The 25,049-nt window shown below is 36.8% G+C and overlaps 1 protein-coding gene across 1 annotated transcript in view; it reads left to right on the forward strand.

The window, feature by feature from the left end:
* Window positions 1-25,049, forward strand: part of cpxm2 (carboxypeptidase X (M14 family), member 2) — a 146,981-nt gene that overhangs the window by 64,204 nt on the left and 57,728 nt on the right. The window contains exons 4-6 of the mRNA XM_030122576.1: window positions 2,314-2,453; window positions 14,376-14,460; window positions 19,811-19,961. Coding sequence (XP_029978436.1) covers window positions 2,314-2,453; window positions 14,376-14,460; window positions 19,811-19,961 — 376 coding nt within the window. The remainder of the gene's footprint in view (window positions 1-2,313; window positions 2,454-14,375; window positions 14,461-19,810; window positions 19,962-25,049) is intronic.

Below are 25,049 nucleotides of genomic sequence, written 5' to 3' on the forward strand. Positions count from 1 at the left end.
AAACAGGATGTGAGTCATATAGCAAAATCACATTATTCACGTTTTCAGTTCTCTACACAAAAAATTAACAGCAACACAGTAAATAGAATCAAAATCAATGTATAACAAAATCACCTCATCAGGAAATTATTTGTCTAATGTTCAGTTATGGATAAAAGGTTTTGGCAGTGACATAACATGACTGTGCATAAATGTGATTTATTTGCTACAAAAAAAGTCTTTGAAGAACAATTACAAGCATTCTATTGGTTTCAATGTGCCACAGAAACACTGAGTGCTTCCTGAACCATTAAATCATTGACAGAAAATTCCAGTTCTTTGAAACTGGAGCCTTTATTGGTCCTTCTGAACAAGCCAAATCTTTCTTTTCAAACATAAATTTCCATGTATGAGTTTCAATTATGTATCATATTTGATACATTGGGTCTCAATGCTCAAATATTATTATTTCTGAACAAACAAAAACATTATATAACACAAACATGTCTAACAAATTGGTAATTCCCTTTCAAAACTGGCAAAGTTCTGCCTCCTTCCTCATTAATGACAGTCTTGTAGTGTCACTGGAAATGCCTCTGGTGAACGAATTCCTCCCCCCTGGTGGATGATCTGTGTATTGCATGTATCTAATTGTATACACCAGGTTTTTCAAGAAAAAAGATATCACACTGATCATGTAGAGGGCTTCAAAACTCATGTTTCAAATATGTTTGGTGTTATAGGGTTAAGTGGAGAGATTTTTAATTTAACTATAGCTATATGTTGCAAATTTGTGAAACCAGGCATAATGGTAAAAATTAATGAAAAATTAATCAAATACTTTTCCTGTCTAAGGAGATGGAAATGATGTTTTTGATGCCACAAGATTATTTTCAGTGTCCTGACTAAGCATGTATCGTATATGTCTGAACCACCATTGGGGAATATGCGCAATATGTCGATTGATGCCATAATGGAAACAGTTTGGTGCAAATTTTCAACTCCTGGGGTCTCCTGAAATTTCTAGTTATTGATTAAAAAAAAAAAAAAACATATATATATATATATATATAACTAATAACAAATATATGGTGAGTTGACAGAGACAATCCCAATTCATAAAAGACATGACAAACTGAGTCTGAAACTGAAGCACTGTGGTTCTGTTTATCTGTCACATGTTCATTGTGGTCAGTTTCAGATGCTGCAGCTCTTTCATAATTCATAGTTTGAGTTCTTGTTTGTTCAGTATTAATTGTCAGCCTTGTAAATCCAAGCTGGACTGACTGTACATATCCTGACCAAGGAAAATAAAATTCTCACTTTATGCAGTAATCTACACCTGCCTTTTCTGCCTCCGTCCATAATAATATACATTATATAGACTTAATGTCATCTATAATTAACGTTTATTTGTACCATACTATAGCAAACTATTACATGATCAAAAACAAATTAATTTTAGCAAAAAAAAAAAAAAAAAAGTCTCCATTTTGAGTGTCTGGGGTCACCAGACATGCATAAATTGCAAAAAAAAAAAAAAAAAAAAAAAGTATCTATTTTTTTAGATTGATTTTATTGCTCAAAATTAGGCCAAAATTGAACTGAATTTTTATTTTTTTATTTATTTTTTTTTCTTTTTAAATACGGTTTTATTAAGAAGGTATTTAACCTCCTGAGACCCAGGAAAGTACAAGTTTTGCCTTTTTTTAATTAATTTATTTTTTAATAAAATAATGCCAAAGTTGGAAACATCATGATGCAACAGTTTTTTTCAGATGCATTTTTTTATTTTTATTTTTTTAATGGAATTTCCTTTGCGGTGGACAGTTTTTTTGTTTGTTTGTTTGTTTTTGTTTTTTTGTATAAAGCTGAGAAACCCATAGCTGGGTCTTATGAGATCAACTTTATGAGATTGCAGAGCAGTTCAAATTCTAAAACTAACATGATACTTTTTTTCATTGTATTGCTTAGGGTCTATAGAGATTGCCCCATGTGGTTTGGAGAATATTGCCTTGATAACCCTTTGGAAAATGAGCTTAAACTATGTGTCCACAAATATGGACATCATACATGAAAGGGTTAAAATGGGGTCATGAGCCAAAAAAGGTTGGGAACCACTGAATTAAGGGGTTGTAGTCTGAAATAAAACATTCATTCCTTCAAAAATTCAATAACATTGAGCAGAAAGCAGAAGTCTGAATGTTTCACACTGTAGGGGTGAATATAGAAGTATTCTGAATGCACATATAAGACATAAGTAGTGCTGTTTTTGTGCTGTTTTCTGCTCCGTGCGTGGACTGTGTGGACTAAAACGCTGCTCCTGGCCTGCAGGCTGGCCTTTATGAAGATGACCTCTACGACGGGGCCTGGTGTGCAGGGAGAGATGACCCTCTGCAGTGGTTCGAGGTGGACGCCAGGAGGCTCACCAAGTTCACGGGGGTCATCACACAGGGCAGGAGCTCCCTCTGGTCGTGAGTATAAACCCTGTGGACTGGCATGGAGAGCTGCAGATGGCTGCACGGCCCAGGTTAACTGTAACACCGGGGGTGAATTTATCCAGAAAATATCTTCCTTTAGAGCAGGGGTGTCAAACTCATTTTAGTTCAGGGGCCACATTCACCCCAGTATGATCTCAAGTGGGCCGGACCAGTAAAAAAAATACCAGTGAAATAAGTAAAATTACATTATGGTAATGTTTATATCTACAGTGTTTAGTTAAAAATCTGAAAAATGGGAACAACTTGAAATGTCTCAAGAGAAACAAGTGCAGTTTTAACAATATTCTGCCTCAGTTTATCAGTTTATCATTTACACAAGTGCATTACAACTTATATTACAATTACAAATAAACAAAACATTTAGTAACAGGTATAATATTGACAAAATGGCATTTACTTTTCTCAAGACATTTCACGTTTGTAGAAGCCAATAATGTAATAACAGCCTATAACGTAATAACGGCCAGTAACGTAATAAATTTGCCTTTTTTAAAATACAGTAAGCCAATAATGTAATATCTGGCCAACAACTTAATAAAAGTCCTGAACCAATAACGTAATAACTTTTGGCCAGTAACATTATAACTAGGGATGCTCCGATACCGATACCAGTATCGGGCATCGGCTACGATACTCAGTGTGTGTACTTGTACTCGTAAAAGTAATCCGATACAAATGCACCGATACCACTTACGGCCGTGTGACATTCCCAGTTCAGTGCGGCAGGTACGAGGAGGAGGAATAATGTGTGTGGAGTGTGAAGAGTGTGGAGATTTTTCGAAATAAACGACGGTGATAAAAGTAACGCTGACTGCAAGTAACGTTACAGACACAGACAGATACGGACGCAGCGTTCTGTCCGTCCTCTTCATTCCATCCATTTTCCAGGTGCTGGTGGAGACAGAGAATACCACCGGGAGTACAGAGTGGTGCAGACCACCGCCGCGGAAGTGAAAACGAAACTCATGGCTCATTTCTCTTTTCTCTTCCTGCTGAAGCTAAGCTTTTAAACCTTACCAGCGAAAACGCTGCAATATTAGTATCACATTAGTGTTACCTCTGTCGTCTCCATGTTTGTTATTACTGACTTTCATCTTCTTCTTCTCAAAAAAACTTGACTCTTCTTTGTGGTATTTGTCCAGTATGGTTAATTCAGAGCGGCGCCTCCTGATGGATTTAATTGACAAACGCTCATTCCAACACATTAAATGTCAGTAGTAGCACTTTGTTCCAGTCAGACTAATGACAACGACAATAAAGTACATTTACAAAAGGAACTAACAACTGGAATGGGATTATTAAGTACTCATATCAGTACTCGGTATCGGCAAGTACTCAAATGTAAGTACTCGTACTCGGTCTGGAAAAAAGTAGTATCGGTGCATCCCTAATTATAACTTATTGGCTGGTTATTACGTTTTTGGCCTGGTAAAAAAAATTATTTGCAAATGTAATGACTGAGCCAATAACGTAATAAGTTATAATGTTACTGGCCAAAAGCTATTACGTTATTGGTTCAGGACTTTTATTACGTTATTGGCCAGATATTACATTTTTGGACCGTTACATTTTAAAAATGGCAAATTTATTACGTTATCTGCAGTTATTACGTTATCAGTTGTTATTACATTATTGGCTTCTACAACGTTCCTCATATTTGTTCAGGTTATTCACAGTTTTTGTTAAAGGATAGTTTGTTAATATAAACATTTTCATGTAATTTCACTTTTTTACACTAAAAAAAAAAAAAAAAAAAAAAAAAAAAAGATAAAATCTGCAGTTGTCATTATTTACAGGTTATTATGATGGTGTTTTTCTGGTCTGACCGAATTGAGATCTAACTGGTTTATGTGTGTCTGTATGGAACCTGAAATAAAATGATTTTTACACCATTGATTGTTAATATCTTCAGTGTAATTTTTGCATTTCACAAATTCATCCTGCGGGCCAGATTGGACCCTTTTGCGGGCCAGATTTGGCCCTCGGGCCGCATGTTTGACACCTGTGTCGTAAAGATTATAATATAAAATGTGTCTCTTATGACATGTTTAAGGGCCCCCATTTATAAGCTGGGGTGTCCTATTACAAAATGTATTTAGTTGATCAATTGTTGATTTTAATAACGTTTGTGATAATTTTATAATAAATGTGTTACATAAATAAATAAATACGTTAGATAGAACACCACAGAAGGTGTGAAATACATGACCCGACACTGTTTTTTCCAGTTTTTTGTAAGAAAAATGCCCCGTAATCCCGTTTGAGGCAGGATTTTGTCGGAATTAAATGTTAGCTTGAGCACATGTTAACTTATATAAGGTTATAAAATGATACGCAGCTTCATGAATTTAATCTTCTCCGTAAAATCCTGCTAAAATAATTGAAACTTCAGCACTTTAATGAAAGCAACTGCGACGCGTAGGTGGGTTTTAAAGACAATATTAAAAAAATAAAAAAGAATCGTGGATGACTTTGTCTGTTAAAACAATAAGTGCCCGGCAGACTTTAATGCTCTTGAGCTGAGGCAGTGGGAAGTCCATACAAAGACTGAGCTGTAATTCATCTGTAACCGGCTTTACAGACACTGTAGCACAGCTGGTTGAGTCATCCAGATTTGACATCTGCAAACACCTCACTTCACCTCACCCAGGTCTGGATAAATAGAGGAATTATGTCGTGAACAAAAGATGGGATAACCCCAATTATTCCAAACTGTTGCTGGGATTTCTGTTCAGTGCGATGACGGCAGTAAAAATGTGTTTTCTCCGGCGTTATTTTTATTATGCGGTGACCTTTTAACAGAGATGAAAGAACGACGCTGCACTCCAATCAATCAAACTCATAAATCCTTAATCCCACAGCGAGGGGATCAGAGAAGACGAGAGGAAAGGGCAAACACCAAACACCATGTGGGTGAGGCTGAAAAACATGTTGCCTTTTTGTGTAAAGTCAAGTTTTCCACTTAGTTTTTTAAGGAAAATCTCACTTATTATTCACTTCTGGAGCAATTACCCCTGTGTCTGACCAATTTTTATTTCCCACAGTCATTCTGAAACTCACGTAATAACATTTTTTTTAATCATTTAATGTGCTCTTAATGTTTTTCTACAATCTTGATGGTGCCAACGTCTGCAAATTGTGATGTAACTGCCCCCGAATAAAGTAAAACTCAGAGGAAACTTCAGTTTTTCCAGCACAGTTTGCATGAGATCAGTTGTAACCCATGAAAACCCAAACAGCCACTGACGACCAGAACCGTCCACTGATGTAAACTGTTAAGTACCTGTTTAATACATTAAGTGCAGTCAGTCTGTAGCAGCCCTGAGTCACTTAGATTTGAAATGGCTGCTTGAACAATAGTGTCTTAAGCTGCTTTTTTTTTTTTTAGCTTACTGGCCGACATCAGTTCATCAGTTCAGTAAAAACAGGTCCAGTTAAAAAACTTTAAAAACATAGAAAACAGCTGATCATCGTCATCCATTACAAAACTTTCAATCATCTTCCACAATTCCACCATAGACTTCAAACTTGGTATACAGCTTCTGTATGATTATGTCAACAAAAGTTAGTGAAATTATTTGGATCCGGATCTGATTCTGGATTTGGTGCGACTTTGAAATTTTTTCCATTATAACAGATAGGAAGTGGATTGATCCAATAAATCAGTACCAATGATATCAAGTTGGAATTTAAATTTTTTACAGATCTGATTGGAATATGACCAAAACATGGGCTATGTCTGTAATAGAATAAATACACAGAACTGGGTGATAATAAATGGCATCTGGATACATTTTCCCAAAGCTTTTAATTTGGCCGGTAAGCTACAGGGCCATTGGTCCTATTTTTTCATTGAAAACCATGTATTTTCATATAATTAATTCACTGATCATGTAGATGTTCATAGAAGCTTTGACTGACCCTTTCATGCACAAATTATGAGAACCTTCATCAAAATTTTTTCCTGAGTGTTTTTATTCCTCTTTAGGCATGAAAAAAACAATGTGATTAAAAATTTTCTTCTGCAAAATAAATAAAAATAAAATAAAAATAATTGAAATTTTTTTAAAAATACATAAAAAATAATAATAATAATGAAAAAAAAAAAAATTCTTATGAACCTATTTTAATGAAGTTGCAAAAATGTCCACTCAGCTGGACACCACATGTTTAATTTTTTAACACACAGAAACATGTATTTACTGATAAATTGTGTGAAAACTATGGGGAGGGCTTGTGATTCTGGGGGTTTATACTCAGGAGAGATCTACATAATGTTACCAATTCATGTCAGAAAAGATATTTAGTGTCTTAAATCTTTAATAAAGATATGTGTAAAAAAAAAAATAAATAAAAAATCACAACGAAAAGAACATCAAAATCCGTGAATATACAAGAGAACAGCTAAAGAACAGCTGTCCACTGTAGTGACCAGTATGCATGAAAGGGTTAAAGTTCAGGGTTATTATATCAGAAACAAAAAAAAAACTGAAGAAAGGGACTTTTTCAGCTAAGATATCATTAACTGAATATACAATCAACCTGATGTATACAATTAGATACATGCAATACACTGATAATCCACCAGAGGGGAGAAATTTATTCACCAGAGGCCTTTCCAGTGACACTACAAGACTGTCATTAATGAGGAAGGAGGAAGAACTTTGACAGTTTTGAAAAGGAATTACCAATTTGTTAGACATGTTTGTGTTATATTATGTTTTTGTTTGTTCATAAATAATATTTGAACATTGAGACCTGATGTATCAAATATGATACAAAATTGAAACACATACATGGAAATTGATATTTGAAAAAGAAAAAAACAAAAAAAAAATTGTGGTTGTTCAGAAGGACCAATATAGGCTCCAGTTTCAGAGAACTGAGATTTTCTGACAATGATTTAATGGTTCAGGCTTTACATGTTTAAATAAAAGAAAATGCATGATTTTTTTCTTTGAAAAATGCAAAATGCAGAGAATCTTATAATAACACTGGTCAACAACAAATTTATTGTTTAAGTTTTTTGAGCTGATTTAGGATAATTTTGGTGTGCTGAATCCAAAAATCACGTTAATTTTGCTCAATCAGGTCAACTTTCTGAACTATGCTACATATTGGCTTTTTAACATTTTTGCTTACATTTATGGGCATTTTCACATCATATGATACAAAGTTCTTTCATATTTCTTGCAATAAATGAGTTCTGAAGATTTTACTTTTGCCAATTTATGATTAATGGGTTTTTTTAAATATTACAGGTGAATGAAATGGCTTTGACTAGAAGATCTTGCAAAAATAAGCCTGACGTATTCTGCTACATCTGCGGTGAATACACCATTGTACCTAACAGGAATCAAGTGATCAAATGATTTTTTTTCTCTTAAAACCTATTTTGGGTGAGAACTATATAAAAAAAATCAATTGATAAAGTCACAAAAATGTAATCAATTTTGTGAGAAGATCAAACTTTTCAAAATCAAATTAGCAAAAAAAAAACCTGACCTGATGGAAAAAAACACATGTCATTTTTGGATTTAGCGGTGCAAAATGGTCCTAATTCAGTTGAAAAAACCTAGACAACTTGCAAAAAACATTTTTTTGTAACCCAGTGTAATAGATGGTGGTGAATATGTTCATAAAGGTCATACGTAGAGAAAAAACCCCATCTAGAATTCAGCACAAATATGTCTTTCTGTTTGAGAGTTAATAAGAAGTAAAGTAAATCCTTATAATAGAGGCCTTTAGAATAAGTTTTATTATAATAAACTGGTAGAAGAGGAAGCCATTGTCTCTCCTTGGTCATCAGGAGACCAAATAATAGCACTTTCTCACATTCTTCCCTTCTCTTACTTGGCTCGGTAATAATATTTGACAACTTTCAGCCTTTGTACTTCTTAATTGGAAACGGTGACATGGACCTCTGGAAACCACTGTGTAGTTAGAGAGCATGGGGAGATACTTCATCAGGCTGCATTTGTAATTTTCCTTCAAGGCCAGCACCATCTGAGGGCGCTGGAGACGTTGAAGCCCGAGACAGAATTTCTTCACAATTATCTTTGTAGGGCATGTATGTAGCTGTCTGCGGAGCCAGCTCAGGGGCTTGGGTCTATAACTGTGCTTTAATTAGCGGAACTGGGAATTCGCAGTGCTCCGGACCAGCTCAGCACTGATGTCTGCATCCAGGAGAGCAGGAGTCACAGCCAGCCTACATATTTCACACAGACAGGAGAGCTGTGCGATGGGACATTAAGTCAGCACTGATTTCTCTGTGCAGACAGATAGAACAAAAACACCTGATGTGTCACTTCTGTAGGCTTTACATAAGAACAGAACGCTGCTTTTGTGATTCATTTTGTTTCTGTTTTTTGTTCAAGTAAATAAACTGCTGTACTGGGAGAGATTTTTCATTTGGTTGGCAGCCATTAGTTTCCATTCTTTTCAACTTAAAAGGTATGTAAGGTTTTTTAGAGTGTTCTTTCCTATAATCAGTCTAATTATTGATTATAATTAGTGCTGTCAAGCAATTACAATTTTTAATCAGATTAATCACAGGGTTGCTGTGGATTCATTTCGATTAATCACGATTAAATAGCATTCATTTTTAATCTATAGTTATTGAGTTTCATTTTCCATGAGCAAACAGACTCAAGAAAGAAGGGAATATATGTTGTTTGTTACCAAAGTTTTGACACCTTTGGCACAGGAACTAATTTTGCATAATTTTTTGAATCAGTGATGCTGAAGCGAGAGTTGGGGGCAGAGGTGTGCATGAGCCTCTGGCCCAATTGTTGAAAAATGTGTGCTAAAGTGCCCTCTTGGGAGCCTAAACATGCTACAGGTGCCCTCTTGGGGACCAAAACACGCTACAAAGTGTCTTCTTGGGAGCCAAAACGTGCTACGAAGTGCCCTCTTGGGAGCCAAAACACAGTACGAAGTGTCCTCTAGGGAGCCTAAACGTGCTACGAAGTACCCTCTTGGGGGCCAAAACAAGCTACGATGTGTTCTCTTTGGAGCCAAAACGCAGTACGAAGTGTCCTCTTTGGAGCCAAAACGCAGTACGAAGTGTCCTCTAGGGAGCCAAAACGCGCTACGATGTGTCCTCTTAGGAGCCAAAACGCGCTACGATGTGTCCTCTTGGGAGCCAAAACACAGTACGAAGTGCCCTCTTGGGAGCCAAATCGCAGTACGAAGTGCCCTCTTGGGAACCAAAATGCACTACAAAGTGTCTTCTTGGGAGCCAAAACGCACTACGACATGCCCTCTAGAGCCAAAACGCAGTACAAAGTGTCCTCTATGGAGCCTAAACATGCTACGAAGTGCTCTCTTGGGGGCCAAAACGTGCTGCAACGTGTCCTCTTGGGAGCCTAAACGTGCTATGAGGTGCCCTCTTGAGAGCCAAAACGCAGTAGAAAGTGCCCTCTTGGGATCCAAAATGCAGTACAAGTGCCCTCTTGGGAGCCAAAACGCAGTACAAGTGCCTTCTTGGGAGCCAAAACGGAGTACGAAGTGTCTCTAGGGAGCCTAAACGTGGTACAAAGTGTCCTCTTGGGAACCAAAACACGCTACAAAGTGCCCTCTTGGGAGCCAAAACGCAGTACGAAGTGTTCTCTTGGGAGCCAGAACGCAGTACAAAGTGTCCTCTTGGGAACCAAAACGCGCTACAAAGTGTCCTCAGGAGCCAAAATACAGTACGAAATGTCCTCTAGGGAGCCAAAATGCGCTACGAAGTGCCCTCTTGAGAGCCAAAACGCAGTACAAAGTGCCCTCTTGGGAACCAAAACACGCTACAGAGTCCTCTTGGGAGCCAAAACATGCTATGAAGTGCACTATGAAGTGCCCTCTTCAGTGGTGAGAATGCGTTGTATGTGCCCTTTTTCTTTCTTTTCACCTCTGCCCTTCAAAAAGTCTGTGCACGCCACTGGTTGGGGGTACTTGGCAAAAAAAGTATATTTCAGGGGGCACTCCACTGTAAAAAGTTTGTGAACCACTGCCCCAGAGTGACCCTGTTTATACAAAGGTACAAACTGTCCAACAACCAGAAAACGACATTAACCCTTCAACAACGGCAATCTCTCTGGTGCCACATTTTACACTTCACAGCATTCAAATTACTCTAACTCCTGAACCATTTGTGCTATCCACAACATTCAAATGGCATCAGAAAGCTGGGATCTTGAGCTTTCTGACATTATATAAAACTATATGGCAGCAATGTGGGACTGTATAACAAGTAGAGAGGAGCTGTTTCAGAGACTTCTACACAGGGTAAAAAACACTTGGAAATAACAAAAAACATGGTATAATATGGATACTGAATGTTCAAGACCAAAAATATATTTGAGTAGAGGGAAAATAGTTAAAAGTTTATTTCTGCAATCTCAAAAAGTTGTCTCTGATAATAAATATGCCAAAAACTTCAAGTCTGTTTTTTTTCTTTTTTACTTAAACACACTGTTTTAAGGATTTATTATTTATAATAATGATAATTAATGGCCAGTAATTGAAAGTTAAGTTCTTCCTTGAAAACAAAGGTGCAAAAAAATTGGCAAAAAAGACATTTTCTGACATTTTTATCACAAAGAAAACACAAAGACACCTAGGCGGCTTCTTATAATGGCAGTCTTAAAAGAGTTAAAAAGCATCAATTCATGCAAATTTTAGACATTCACAAAGACTCCTGCACCATCTCTTGAAACCCAAAATAATATTTGAAGTAACGTTCCACTAAATATGTGTAAAAATCTGAACTGAAACATTTTTCACTAATAGCTATTTTTAGTTTGACAGTTTGAGATCAGCTCAATATTATCTAAAACAGTCTTTTTCAAATGGGGGTACGTGGAACAAGCCCAGGGGGTACTTGAAATGTTTTTGGAAAAACACATTAAATTCATAAACTGAATAAAAAAATTTTCAAACAATAAATGAGAATTAAAGCTCATACATATAACAAAATTTACTCCTGACCTTATTTTATTTCAATATTTTTATTTTCTATATTATTATTATAGTCTGTCATCTTGTTTACACTTTGGTACAATTTTAAGACTATTTCTATTTTATATTATTCAAGATGAGTTTATTTGAGTAATTAAGTAATTATTTTTTGTTGATGAAAGGTTCATTTATTCATTAGTGACTGATTAGTTTATTTTTCTTACCAATGGAAGAGGACACTTTTCAGGTTATATTTTGCACACAAATTTAAGATTTGTTATTTTTAATATGATTAAGTTAAATATATGTTGTTTCTTTACAAAATTTTGTAAATAAAAACAAACACGTTTGGCAAAGGAATAAATTTTGTCTCATTTTTTTCAAACAAAAATGCTAACGTGAGAGTTAGGGGTACATGGCTAAAAATATATACTTCAGGGGGTACTCCACTGTAAAAAGTTTGAGAACCACTGATTTAAAAGATGCACAATATCAAACTTTTTTTTTTTTTGATTAGGACAGATACATTGTGTAGAAAGTCAAAAGTGTCAAAGTATCACCATCCACATGAGACGATAATGAAAAAAAAAAGGAGAAATAAACTGAGTACAGTATAACTGGTGCATCACACTGGGACGTGGCTGTCCTGCAACCACAACCTTTAAATTTCCGCTTTTGAAAATGATGCTAATTTTTTTTTTTTTTTTTTTGCATATTTTTCCAATTTAAAAACAGTCACCTTGTTTTTCCAATGAGCTCAAGGCTGGGAACAAAATGGAAGACCACACACAGAAATGCAAAACTAACCAAACCCAATCCAAAGCTAACTAAATAATATGGTGTGGAAGTAGGAGTGCCATCAGTGGCACTGGCAGGGTCTGAGCCAGTGAAAATATACTGTGATGCATGTAGTTAGAGCAGAAAACTTAACACAGAAGAGATGTGATGCATGTTGGAGGACAGACAAGCCCAGTTTTGACAGAACTTACAGACTGTTGAACAGATGGAATATACAGAAGTACAAAATTAATTCACATTTCTGGGTTTGTTTCACAGATGCTGTACATTCTGACCTGGTCCAGTAAGATGAACCAAGTGATGACTTTCCATTGTTCTTATGCAAATTATCCAGATGTCACAAATGTTCAAAGGACATCCAATCCAGTCTATCTTTATTTGTAAAGCACTTTAAAACAACTGCAGTGGACCAAAGTGCTGTAGAGAAGAATAATCAAAACCAAAATAAAAGAATAAAATACAGAATAGTTTGAAAGACATAGAAACTGTACAAAAAAGAGAACAGTGCTGTACAGAAGAATAAATTAAAAAAAAAAAAAAGGGTGTTTCTGCAAAGAACACATTAAGAAGTTTATTTTTCCAATTTCAGCCAAGATTTCACTTGGATTTCAGAATGAATTCATTAGATTTTGGAGGCCAGAGGTCAAATGTCAAGATCGTTTTGAGCTCGTAAGACACCTTTTGTCCATAACTGATAGTAACTCATAGAACAACAATAGCAGATGCATCCGACTGTGCTTATGGTCAAGGGGTGCCGTAAAGGGGGAGTAAATGTGATTAATTCAGGCTTAGCATTTCTGGGGGAGGGGCATAGAGCAGTGGAGGGGGTCCAGTGGATATAGGTTAGAAGGTGTGAAAATTTTGTGTAAGATCTGCTGAATAATAGAGGAAAAGAAGCCAGGAGTCTGACGTTGATAGCATGTTAAGTTTCACTTTTGCTTCACGCCAGCGTTAGTTATGGACCCCACCCCCACGTATATAACCTATATAACCTACATACATACCCCATCGGCCACCAAGGACAGAAATGTCTGAACCTCCTTGACCGACCACTGTGTTGTTTTGTGGGCTGCCGTCATGGATTAGCCTACTGGGATATTTACTGTAAACTTCTGAATCTGTTTTTTTTTTTTTTTTTTTTTCTTTTTTTTTGACGCGTCACACATTGATGATGCAATGATGCACTTGACACATTTTTATTTTCAGGAAAATGTCATGTGCTAAACTAATCTTTAAACTGTGGTTAAAGTTCTCATTCCATTACCTGTAGCTCCTCTGACTAATTTCTTCTAAATTGCTCTGAAATTATATGAATTTGGATTGTTATTACATAATGAACCATGTTATTACTTTTTTTATAAATAAAAATGTGTCAAGTGCATTTTGTAATAAATTTCTCAAATTGTAATAACCTACTACATAATGTGAAAAAATTTACTATATAATGCGTTGACGTGGTTTATTACAAAATGCGTCAGTTTATTACATAATGCGGCTTTATTACAAGATGACGTGACATTCTTATTACATTTCGAACTTTTATTACATAATAGGAATTTATTACATAATGTGGCTCAACAATCCTCCAAAACACTTATTTTCTGCAATTAACTGAACTTTTTTGGGAGTTAAAAGTTTGTAACTTAGCTAAGAATGTGCTAAGTAACATCTCTGAAAGTACTGTTTACCATGTACTCCTGTTACTTTTGATGATTTGACATAAATTAATGATGCTTCTATTCCAAATGTTACTTTGGATGGCAACCAGTAACAGAAGGATCTTAATAAATTTCCACCCGTCCAGTAGAATATGAATATATTTTATAAATCTGTAGTAGAGTTTTATTAAAATAGAGCATAAATAAGGTTCAGTTTCCAGAACTATAGTAACTAAAGCATTGAACTTCAATAAAACCATCTGCATGACTTGTCAGTTTCATGCACCTCCGAAGGCTTCGACTTCTAAAGTTTTAATTAACAAAGACTGCAGTCGCTTCTAATGTGAATTCTTTGACCTTCTGTCCCGTTTCTGAACAGACTTCAACCCTGTGGGAATTAAACAAGTCTGAGCAGCTCCTCCACCGTCACCTCTATTTGCATCTGACAGGATATTCCTTTTCCGTCTCTCATCGTCTGATTTTCTTGAAATGTGAACAGGAGCGACTGGGTGACCTCGTACAAGGTGATGGTGAGCAACGACAGCCATACGTGGATTACTCTGAAGAACGGGTCCAAGGACTTGGTGAGTATCAGGGAGGAAAAATGTCATTTATGCATTTTTGTTTAGAGTTGGAGGTGTTCTTGATATTCATTGATACAGTACCCCCTGCTGTTTATTGCCCCACCCTCCGAAGAAGAGGCGAGGGATATTATTATTATTATTATTATTATTATTATTATTATTATTATTATTATTATTATTATTATTATTATTATTATTTGTTTTTGTTTTTTTTCTTTGTTTTTTAACACGCTAGCAGCAAAACTATTGACTGAATTCATACCAAATTTGGTTTATACATTTCCAGTGACCCCAGAATTGATCTCATTAAATTTTGGTTAAAGTAGGTAAAATTTCAAATTTTTTATGAATTTTTAAAAACACCCCCCCCCCATTTACTTATAATGGGCGGAATTTAAAATATCTGTAGCAGCAAAACTATTGGTTGAATTCATACCAAGTTGGGTTTATAGATTTCCAGTGACCCAGAACTGATGTCATTAAATTTTGGGAAAAGTAGGTCAAATTTTTTATGAATTTTTAAAATCCCCCCCCCCCATTTACAATGGGCGGAATTTAAAATGTCTGTAGCAGCAAAGCTATAGGTTGAATTCATACCAAATTGTGTTTATAGATTGCCAGTGACTCAGAATTGATCTCCGTACATTTTGGGAACAGTAGGTCAAAATTCCAATTTTTGTATGAATTTTTAAAATCTTCCCATTTACTTATAATGGGAGAAATATGTGCGAGGGGCAGGGTTTGTTGTGCCTGGCACCACTTGTTATTATATTCTATGTTTATAGTGATATTGTTTAGAGTTATATTCTATTTTTTTCTATGTTTTGGTGTTTTTACCCCTCGGCCAACTTCTGGATGAAGGGATATTGTAATCGTTTTGTCGTCCGTCTGTCCATTCAATGACGTAATTGCATTATACTGAAGAATGCATTGACATCTACACCTAATTTATACTGCAAATGCATCTCGGCATGGAGCAGGAGCCTATTAAAAATAGCTGACCTTGACCTATTTTTTCCAGGTCAAATGGCCTTGTGCAGTTATAATATCTGAGTACTTTCAAATATAAGTATGTATGTAATAAGTTTTACACAAAGACAATCTAATCCAAATTATCGGGCAGTAACTTTCAACAGAATCTTACACTATATTTGGCCGAGGGATATTAAAACTGTGCATCACGTTCGTTTTTTTTCTACTATGTTCATTTTGCACCGTGGAGCCTTAGAGTCTTATAATTTCAGTTTTCTGTATGCGATGCACATATGGTGAAAACCGACAATAACGCTGACTTTGATAGTTCAGAGTAACTCCACCTCTGCAGAAACAGCAGTAACACACTGAAGAACACTGATGCATCACTATTAAGAATCCAATTATGTCTTATATATCCTTCTGAGACACAGTAGGTAAAGTTTTTGGCTTTTTTACATTAAATAATTGCCTTTTATGGAAACAGCATGATGCAACAGGTTTTTTCAGACATATTTTTCATATTTTTGGGGGGGGATGTGCTTTGCAGTGGTCAACAATTTTTATTTATTCATTTAATTATTTACCTACCTATTCATTTTTGGAGTAAAGCTGTGAAACTCTTGTCCCCAACAAGAATGCATTGCTGGGTGTCAGGAGGATAATAATTTGTCACTCACAGGAAGGAAACCACTCATACTTACTAAATTTCGCAGCCAATACTGCTGTACTTTTAATCAAGCAGGGGTTTTTCCATACAGAGTTTTTTTTTTTTTTTTTAACATTGCTGTTTTGCTACTTTTACTCATTTTAAAGGACCTGAAAAGTTCTGGAAGCATCATTATCTTTTCTCTCCGTAAACCAGCTTCATGCAGATCCACTTACTTCACACCCTAATTAACTGAAACCTGATCGAAAAATGAATTCCTGCTCGATAGCAATTACAAAAGGAGATTTAAGTCTCTGCTTATTTCCAAACTTAATGAGCTGAGAGCCGATGGTAAATACTGATGATCCTCAAGCAGATGGGAACCTCATCGCCCAGTCTTCTTTGACTCTGTAATTAAATAGACAGAAACAAAATAGAGTAAACAGCACAATAACAAACTGTAGAAGCAATGAATAACAATATTAATAATGGAATTATCAGTCAACTTACAGGATTTGATTAATGATAAAAAAAATATTGTTTTTTTTGCAGAAATTCATGTCTTTGTCATTCTAAACATCCTTCTTAACCTTTTATAGGCCCCTTATAGAAACACTTTGAAATTCAAACTTTCAGCTTTAGTGTTGTTGAAGGACATGACAAGACTTTATTACTTCTGTGAGATTTTTCAAAATTTTTTATTCTTATATCGAAAATCAACCTTAAAATTACCATATTTGGTTCCTTGCCAATAAGTCAGAGGCGATTGCTTTGAGACAACAAGGGAAACTGAACATCCCCGAACATTCAGGAAATGAATGAGCAGAATTGAATTTACAATAAAGATATGAATTACATTTACATTAAAATTGCTCAAGCATGGACTTCATTTTATGGCTGGTCAGCTGTTTATTGTTTGCTTTCCGATACGAATTCCCTGATACGTTCTTGTATCAGTAGTCTACACTGTTGAGTAGGGATGGGAATCGAGAACCGGTTCTTTTTTGAGAACCGGATCCCAGTAGCTCGATTCCTTGGAATCGTTTGGCTGCCTGCTTAACGATTCTGCTTATCGATTCTGCCTTCATTGCCGTGTGTGATGACGTCACGCATACGCTGCATTGTTTTGGTCAGAACGTAGCCAACATGGCATTGAGACAGAAACAGTCTAAAAAGACGACACCAGGTCCACTGGAACACTGTCAAAGCTTCTATTTCTTCAACAGGGTGGAATCCCTCCAATCTGCTCAAACATTTGTCCACAGCATATGATTCATTTACAGGAATGTCACGTATTATATTCAATACTTTGCGACGCTTGTGAATGTAGCGGCAGAGTGAACACCGGGCCCAGTTCTGGTGTGGACAACAAACGTCGTACCCCCTCAAATACAAGTTTCCAAAGGTAGGGGAAAGGAAATGAGGTGCACAACAACAGGAGATGGGTCAAGCTGAGTCGAACCAGTTCCAGATTGTGGAAATGCGGCAATAGGGGAATTAGTAAAGCGTCTTTAGTTTCACTTTCACTGTACATGTGCACCCCACCCCGGGCCCGGCGTCATCTATTATTATTTGTACATACTGTACATGGTATGTTTTCTGTGCAGAGATGGAAATATAAAAGACAGTTAATGCAAACACACCCGTTTGTACTTTTTTAATCCCTAATCCAATGAGAATCGATAAGGAATCGGCTCAGTAATGGACTTGGAATCATTAAATTCTTATCGATTCCCATCCCTACTGTTGAGTGTTGTTTTTGAGGCAGCACCGAGATGTTCTTTTCACTCCAGGGAAGCATGGTGGTCATTGGCTAAATGAGTTAAATCGACCCACCCAAAACCCTCCCATGGACGTTCAGTGTCTTTGTGGGTGAATGGGTCAGTAGGCGGGGCCAGGACACTGCACTTTGGACATTGGATTAGATGAACTGTTGGACAGAGTAGGTATTGGTCCAAACGGCTGAACCCGTTTTGACTGACAGCGATGTTTAAACATACCAGCACTGGAGCACGTTGGAGCTCAGACCCATGGGATATCAGTGGAAGAGTGCTGTGACTACATCAGCTGAAGAGAAAAAGGGTCAAGTCATACTTCTGCAAGTGTGTGTTGCTGTGATTTAATGGTATATATATGAAGCATAACAGCCTCAATTAAGCATTCCTTTTATTTTTAATTGCCTTGCTATAATACAACAAGTTTGATGATGGAGCCGTAAGATGAGCTTCCACTGTTTTAACCCTTTCATGCATAGTGGTCACTCCAGTGGACAGTTATTCTACAGCTGTTCTCTTATATATTCATGGTTTTTGTTGTTTTAGTTCCATATCAGCCAACACAGCGGACACTTATGCACCATCCCATACACTGACATTCATACCATTACTGTAACTTTGCTGTTTTTGATAAACCTGATCTGCAGTAACATGTTTGAGCATAAATCAATTGCTGATTGTTATTAGATTGTAATTATCATTTTTCTTAACATTTTTTTTGTATATTATCTACATGAAGTGAGTAATAACTAATATTGGAGTATGTTTAAATATGAGAAAACATCAGATTAGCAGCATTAAAAACATTTTTATTTCATAGTTTTTACACAGTATATCAGTAAATACGTGTTTCTTGGCTTCAAATATTAAATGCATGGTGTCCATCTTAGTGGGCATTTTTGCAACTCTATGAAAAGTAGGTTCATTAAAAAAAAAAAAAAAGTCAGTTGCATTGATTTTTTCATGCCTAAAGAGGAACCGCAGTCTTGTCTCATCCTGTCCCTTTACATTTTCATCTATATGAGCCCTCTCTCTATGTACATGTATACGAGCAAGGAATGGATGAACATGCGAATATAAAGTTTGAGATTGTTACTTAAACACAAGCTGTAATTAAAAATAAATGGTTCAAGAATTTTCATTTTGTCTTCTTATATTAATGATACAGGGGTTATTTTATTTTGTTCTCAACAAAAGAAAATAACCCCTGTATAGTTGAAAATGAAGTTGTCCTCCGAAGGGGGGGTGGGGGCTTAAAAATAAATAAATAAATAAAAAGGGGAAAAATCATGATTAAGGTTCTCATAATTCATGCATGAAAGGGTTAAAGACCAGCAGCTGCCAAAAAAAAAAATCCAGGAAGTATATACAAAAAAAAACCCACATGTAAGGTAAAAGGAACATGCATTTTAGAACATTAGACCAACATAAGTGCTGATCCAGACCCCTGTCCACATCCACATTCTCCCTTTGAACATCATTCCTTACATTAGTACCATTACTTCATGGTACCTAACAAAGCAGGTCCACTCACTGTTCATGCAGAGGTGGACCTTACAGACCCTGGAGACCACATTGGACCTGAGATTGTTGACTCACTGTCCTCACTGGAACTGTTGCTGTCACTGTCTTGTAATGCATGCGGAAATGACCAAAAATAGTGACTTGCCCAATTAAGGATTAATGACATTTCAGTCACTGTACATTCCCTTTGCTGCTGATTTCACTGAAGTGGGAGATAAAACCCACTCTAGTGATTTAGTCTTTGCTTCAAGCTTCCCCCACTCAACTACTTTTGTTTGCCTAAATGTGCTTCCATTTACAGTGTTAGCCACATTTTACCACATCCCACAGGTGCACAGATATGTTTATTTAAGGATTACACAAAGCTATCATTATCTGGCTGCTTGTTAATTAACCATCTGCACATATGTTTCTTTTTTTGCCTCAGTAGATCTTCAGCGGCAACAGGGAAAAGGAGATCCCAGTGCGGAACATTTTCCCAGTGCCCGTGGTCGCCCGTTACATCCGAGTCAACCCTCGCTCGTGGTACAACAGCGGCAGCATCTGCATGAGGGTGGAGGTCCTTGGCTGTCCTATGCCAGGTGACGGGTTTGTAAGGACACAGCAGACGCATGTTTATTCATGACAACAGGGTTAGGGTTAGCACAGATTAGAAGACGCCAAATGGGTCTAACAGCACCTTAAAGTGGTCATCCATCCGTCCAAATACAGTATTATTCAAAAAGAATGAACCAGAGGCGATTTCTCACAGACTGCAAGGGAAACCCGGCTTCCCCTAAAATTATGAAAATTAAATGGTTAAATATGTTCGGTTGTGTTGACATTTCATTGACTACAAATGTGTTAGAACACGTTCATCTCACAGACGAGTTTGTTCAGAATCAGCTTTGTCACAAATCAGCGGACGTGATGTTGTTCACTTCTCCTCCATTCCCGTTGCGCTGTTTTCTCATTCGATCTCTGCTCAGTGCATTTGTTCGTAGACTCCAGGCGTCTCTGGGCTTCAATGGGACTGAGTGGAACAGTTTTTTTCATTGCCTCAAAACTGGACGGTAATTGGATAAATGCCACGATGTTGTCCCGCCCCCGGATGCCGGGCGTCTCTGGGGGTGAATGGAGCTGTGGGCGGAGCTCGGCCAGGCTGGACGCCAGAATCCCACGTGCTGATTGGAGGATCAGTCGAAAGGCTGCTCCCGTTTGATTGACAGCTATTTTCAGATCTGCTCCTTCACTGACACAGTTCAGTTTAATACCGTCACACATTCTGCTGTGAAATCGAGAGAGAAACCACTACGAAATAACTTGTTCATTTCTTGCACTGTAAATAAAACACACTCATTGTACTTCCTTGTTTCAATTTAATATAATTTCCGCATTTTCTTGTTTCAGTTACATAATTTAATCATTTCTTGTTCGAGTTTAATATCGTTTTGTAGATAGTTAAATCAATCGAACTGTTGGCCAGGTCAGAGTGAAAGGAGCATCTGTAGTTTAAAAGGCTCCAGTCTTACAGCCACAACACAATGGGCCAAGGCAATCTAAGCAGCCCAGCTCTGCTGGACACTGAGAGGACACTGGTCCAGTCCCTGGAAAAGACGCCTACTGGGTATGATAAGGTCACTGACCATTTTCTTAGAAAGGAATGGAGGGCCGAATTTATGTTTAAATAACTTGACTTTTTTTTTTTTTGATGTAAGCCGACAATGAGTTTCCCCTGTCTAAAAGATGAGCAGCCACCACTGGAATGAACCAACTTCATTACGCAATATTTTAATACGGAAAAGCAATAGAAAACTCCAGCCAACTGACAAGTATTCTACTCACAATCAACTTCTATTTCCTGTCTTAAAAAAGTGTTCAATGTGGTCACCACCTGCAGCACAGGCAACATCAATGTGATAAGAGAATTCCTCTCAGATGCGTATCAGCATACCACAGTCCTGAGTTGATCGCAGTTGTTATTCGACGTTTAAGGTCATCGAAACAGCCATTCAAAACTTCGAAACCTCCTCTTTCAAATGGTCACTGACTCATTCCATGACGATGCTTGAGAACTGAAGTAATGCGTCATGAAATCGGTTCATTCTTTTTGAATAACCCCAGAATACGGAATATAAAAGCTTTGATTAAGTACTAATTTGAAAAACTAGCATTTTACTTGGGTTTTTCCATTTTCCCCTCAAAATCAAAATCCAACAAGTGGTACCAAGCACAACAAACCCCGCCCCTCACACTTCCTTCGTGCTTACTTCTGGTCACCGCTACAGGTCAATGAACCGGAAAAAAGTTAAAAATCAGCAGAAGTTTCATTCCAAATGTAATAACAGAACTGAACTGAACAAGTGGTGCCAGGCACAACAAACCCCGCCCCTCGCATGTATTGTAGCTTATTTTGGCGTCGATCCAGCTGATGTCATCATGTCTATGCATGTGCTGATGTCAACATATCAGTTGCCTCTATATATGCTCCAAGTTTGAAGTAAATTGAAACAAAATTGATGTTTTTATAGATATGGGAGAAGAAAAAAAACATTTTAAAAATTCATGAAAATTTTAACATTGATCTGCTTTTCCCAAAATGTAAACAGATCTATTCTCAGTCACTGGCAATCTATAAACCCAATTTAGTATGAATTCAACCAATAGTTTTGCTGCTAGAGTGTTAATCAAACAAACCAAACCCAAAACAATACCCTGGATGACGCGTTAGCCGATGTGGTAGCAGAATCCCTGACTAACATATGCTTTGCGCTAATGTGGCATTTTAAGATAGAAGTGCTTTGGTGAAAAGAAAACTCCTTCCTGCAGAGTGTGTATAATACTTTATGTCGGTCGACTGTTCCATCTTTTTTTTTGTCCTCATATTTCCATCCAGAGGACAAACGTGCTGTTTAGCATCTTCCATCTTTATGGGTTGACTATTTGCGCATGTGCGACGCTAACTCTACTTGGACAAACTGCCCCAAATGCGTTGGCAAAGACATTCCGAGGTATTCTGTGCTGCAGATGGGTTAATAGTGTTAAATTTTTAATCAGATTTAACATGATAATGGATTAATCTACGTTATTTTTGACATACACACATTCAAATCTGTTTTACCTTAAGTACAGTGGTTCTCAAACTTTTTCTGTCACCCACCCTTTGGAGCACGAAAAATCTCCAAGCCCCCCTCAACCCCAACAACATTGTACCTGTGGTGCAATTATAACTTTTATTGAAACAAACATCAATATTGTTAGAATACTTTTTGCTTTTCCTTGAATAATTTGTTGTGCAAATTAAAAATAACTTAGGTTTTTGATTGAACAATATAAATGACCTCAACAAAACTGCTCCCTGAGACATTATTTTTCCAATTAAAAATAGGAAATGTGTAATTATCTTACAACTATGACAATAAGGTAAATTTTTTTGTAGAACAACAAACAAATTTTGGTAACAAAGATGAACATTTTAACAATATCAGTGGCTGCAATGAGCCTGTTTCCATTGCACATCTCAGAACATTAAAGTGCAATCTGTACAAACTGTGCAAAACCAGAAACATTGCACATTTTTCTTTTCCAGTCCTTGTCCATTGTTCAAACCTAAACTCTTGGTCTAGTCTAGCGACAGATCACCATGTCAGTAGATTTGTTTGTTTTATGTCCCAAAAATGAGTCCAGGGTGCTCCAATGCTAAAACATTAGTTCCACCTGATGCATGTTCTAACCTGAAGAAAAAAAACAAAACACCTAGGAATGATCCCATGCCCCCCCGGAAAGCCTTTGCGCCCCCTCGGGGGGGCCCACCCCACAGTTTGAGAAACACTGCCTTAGTAGCAGGTCACGATAAGTCACAGGTGTCAAACATGCGGCCCAGGGGCCAAAATCGTCCCACCAAAGGTTCTAATCCAGCCCGTGGGATTAATTTACAAAATGCAAGTTAGGGCATCAAACTCAAAAATAATATCATAATAACAACACCATTTTTTTCTGTTTGATTTAGTGCAAAAAACATGAAATTATGAAAATGTTTACATTAACAAACTATCCTTTAACAATAAAATCTTAATATCCTGAACAAATATGAACAACCTGAAATGTCTAAAAAAAATTAAGTGCAATTTTAACAATATTCTGCCTGTTACTAAAAGTTTTGTGCCTTTGTAGATCTGATCTGTAATGCACATGTATAAATGATAAGTTGAAGCACAATACTGATAAAATTGTACTTATATTTCTTAACAAATTTCATTTTTTTCCAGGTTATTCACATCCTTTTTGTTTGGATAGTTTGTAAACGCAACTACTGGCATAGTTGAATGTCATTTTTTGCACTAAAACAATTTGGAGTTGTCACTATTTATTGGCTATCATTATTATTTTACTGGTCCGGCCCACTTCAGATTAAATAGGGCTGAATGTGGCCCCCGGAAGAAAATGAGTTTGACACCCCCGCGATAAGGCGTATGTCAGACATTTTTCATTTCACTACGACAACAAAAGCAGTTGTAATTCCAAATTGACAAGTGGAAAGGTTCATCTTCCCAATAGTACATGAAGGTAGCATAAAAGGGGACTGAACATAGAATGTGCAGTCACCCACTGAGGCTATCCCAGAGACAGATAAAATGAAAAAGCAGGCCTTAAACAGTATTTAAAATGGGAGTCAATGGTCAGGATTGGGGCAAAAGGCTGAAAAAGCAGGGAGTTAAGCAGGGATGTGGACACTTGAACAGCACACAGCCCACTGAACTGGAAACATGAGCTCTTTTTAAAGACTAGCACTGACCAATCACAGCCAGGTGAGCAGAAGCATGACAGGTGCAGCTAATAACCACAAATGACCTGTGAAAGACAACAGCCATGGGTGGACGTGTGCCTGGAAAAGCACTGCACACTCCTACTCCACATCATCAAATACAGTACTTTTTATTCCACTACATTAGTCTGACAGATTCAGTGTCTGTTCAGATACAGTTTTTCAACTTCCTTGTCTCCAAAAGTATTGACTTGGAACATTTTCAATAAAAAGAATAAGTGTTCCTTCATAAGCTGAGGAAATCTTCCTGTTTTTTTAAGATAAATGATCTGTTTAAAACTCTCTTGGATTTGCTGGAAAATGCATCTGTTGTTTTCATGAGCTGATGAAATGGTGGCTCCTTAAAGATACACGGTTCTGAGCTCAATGATACAACAAACAGATGATGCTTTTACAGAATATGATGTACCGCTGTGCATTAAACCACCAACAGTTTAATGTTGAGCTCATTTGAACGACTTTATAAAACGTCAACAGGAGTAAAATACAACACACACTTTAACCCACATGTGTCAAACACAAGGCCCAGGGGCCAAATCTGGCCCCCCAAAGGGTCTAGGCCGGCCCGTAGGATGAAATACACTGAACATATTAACAATCAATGGTGTAAAAATCATTTTAATTCTGGTTCCACATACAGAACAATTGGATCTCAATTGGGTCAGAGCAGTAAAATATTATCATAATAACCTATAAATAATTAAAAACTGCAGATTTTATCTTTGTTTTAGTGTAGAAAAGTAAACTTACATGAAAATGTTTATATTAACAAACTATCCTTTTACAAAAATGTGAATAACCTGAACAAATATGAACAACCTGAAACGTCGTAAGTACATGCAATTTTACCTATATTCTGACTGTT

Source organism: Sphaeramia orbicularis, chromosome 19 (genome assembly GCF_902148855.1).
Source record: "Sphaeramia orbicularis chromosome 19, fSphaOr1.1, whole genome shotgun sequence".
Lineage (NCBI taxonomy): Eukaryota > Metazoa > Chordata > Actinopteri > Kurtiformes > Apogonidae > Sphaeramia > Sphaeramia orbicularis.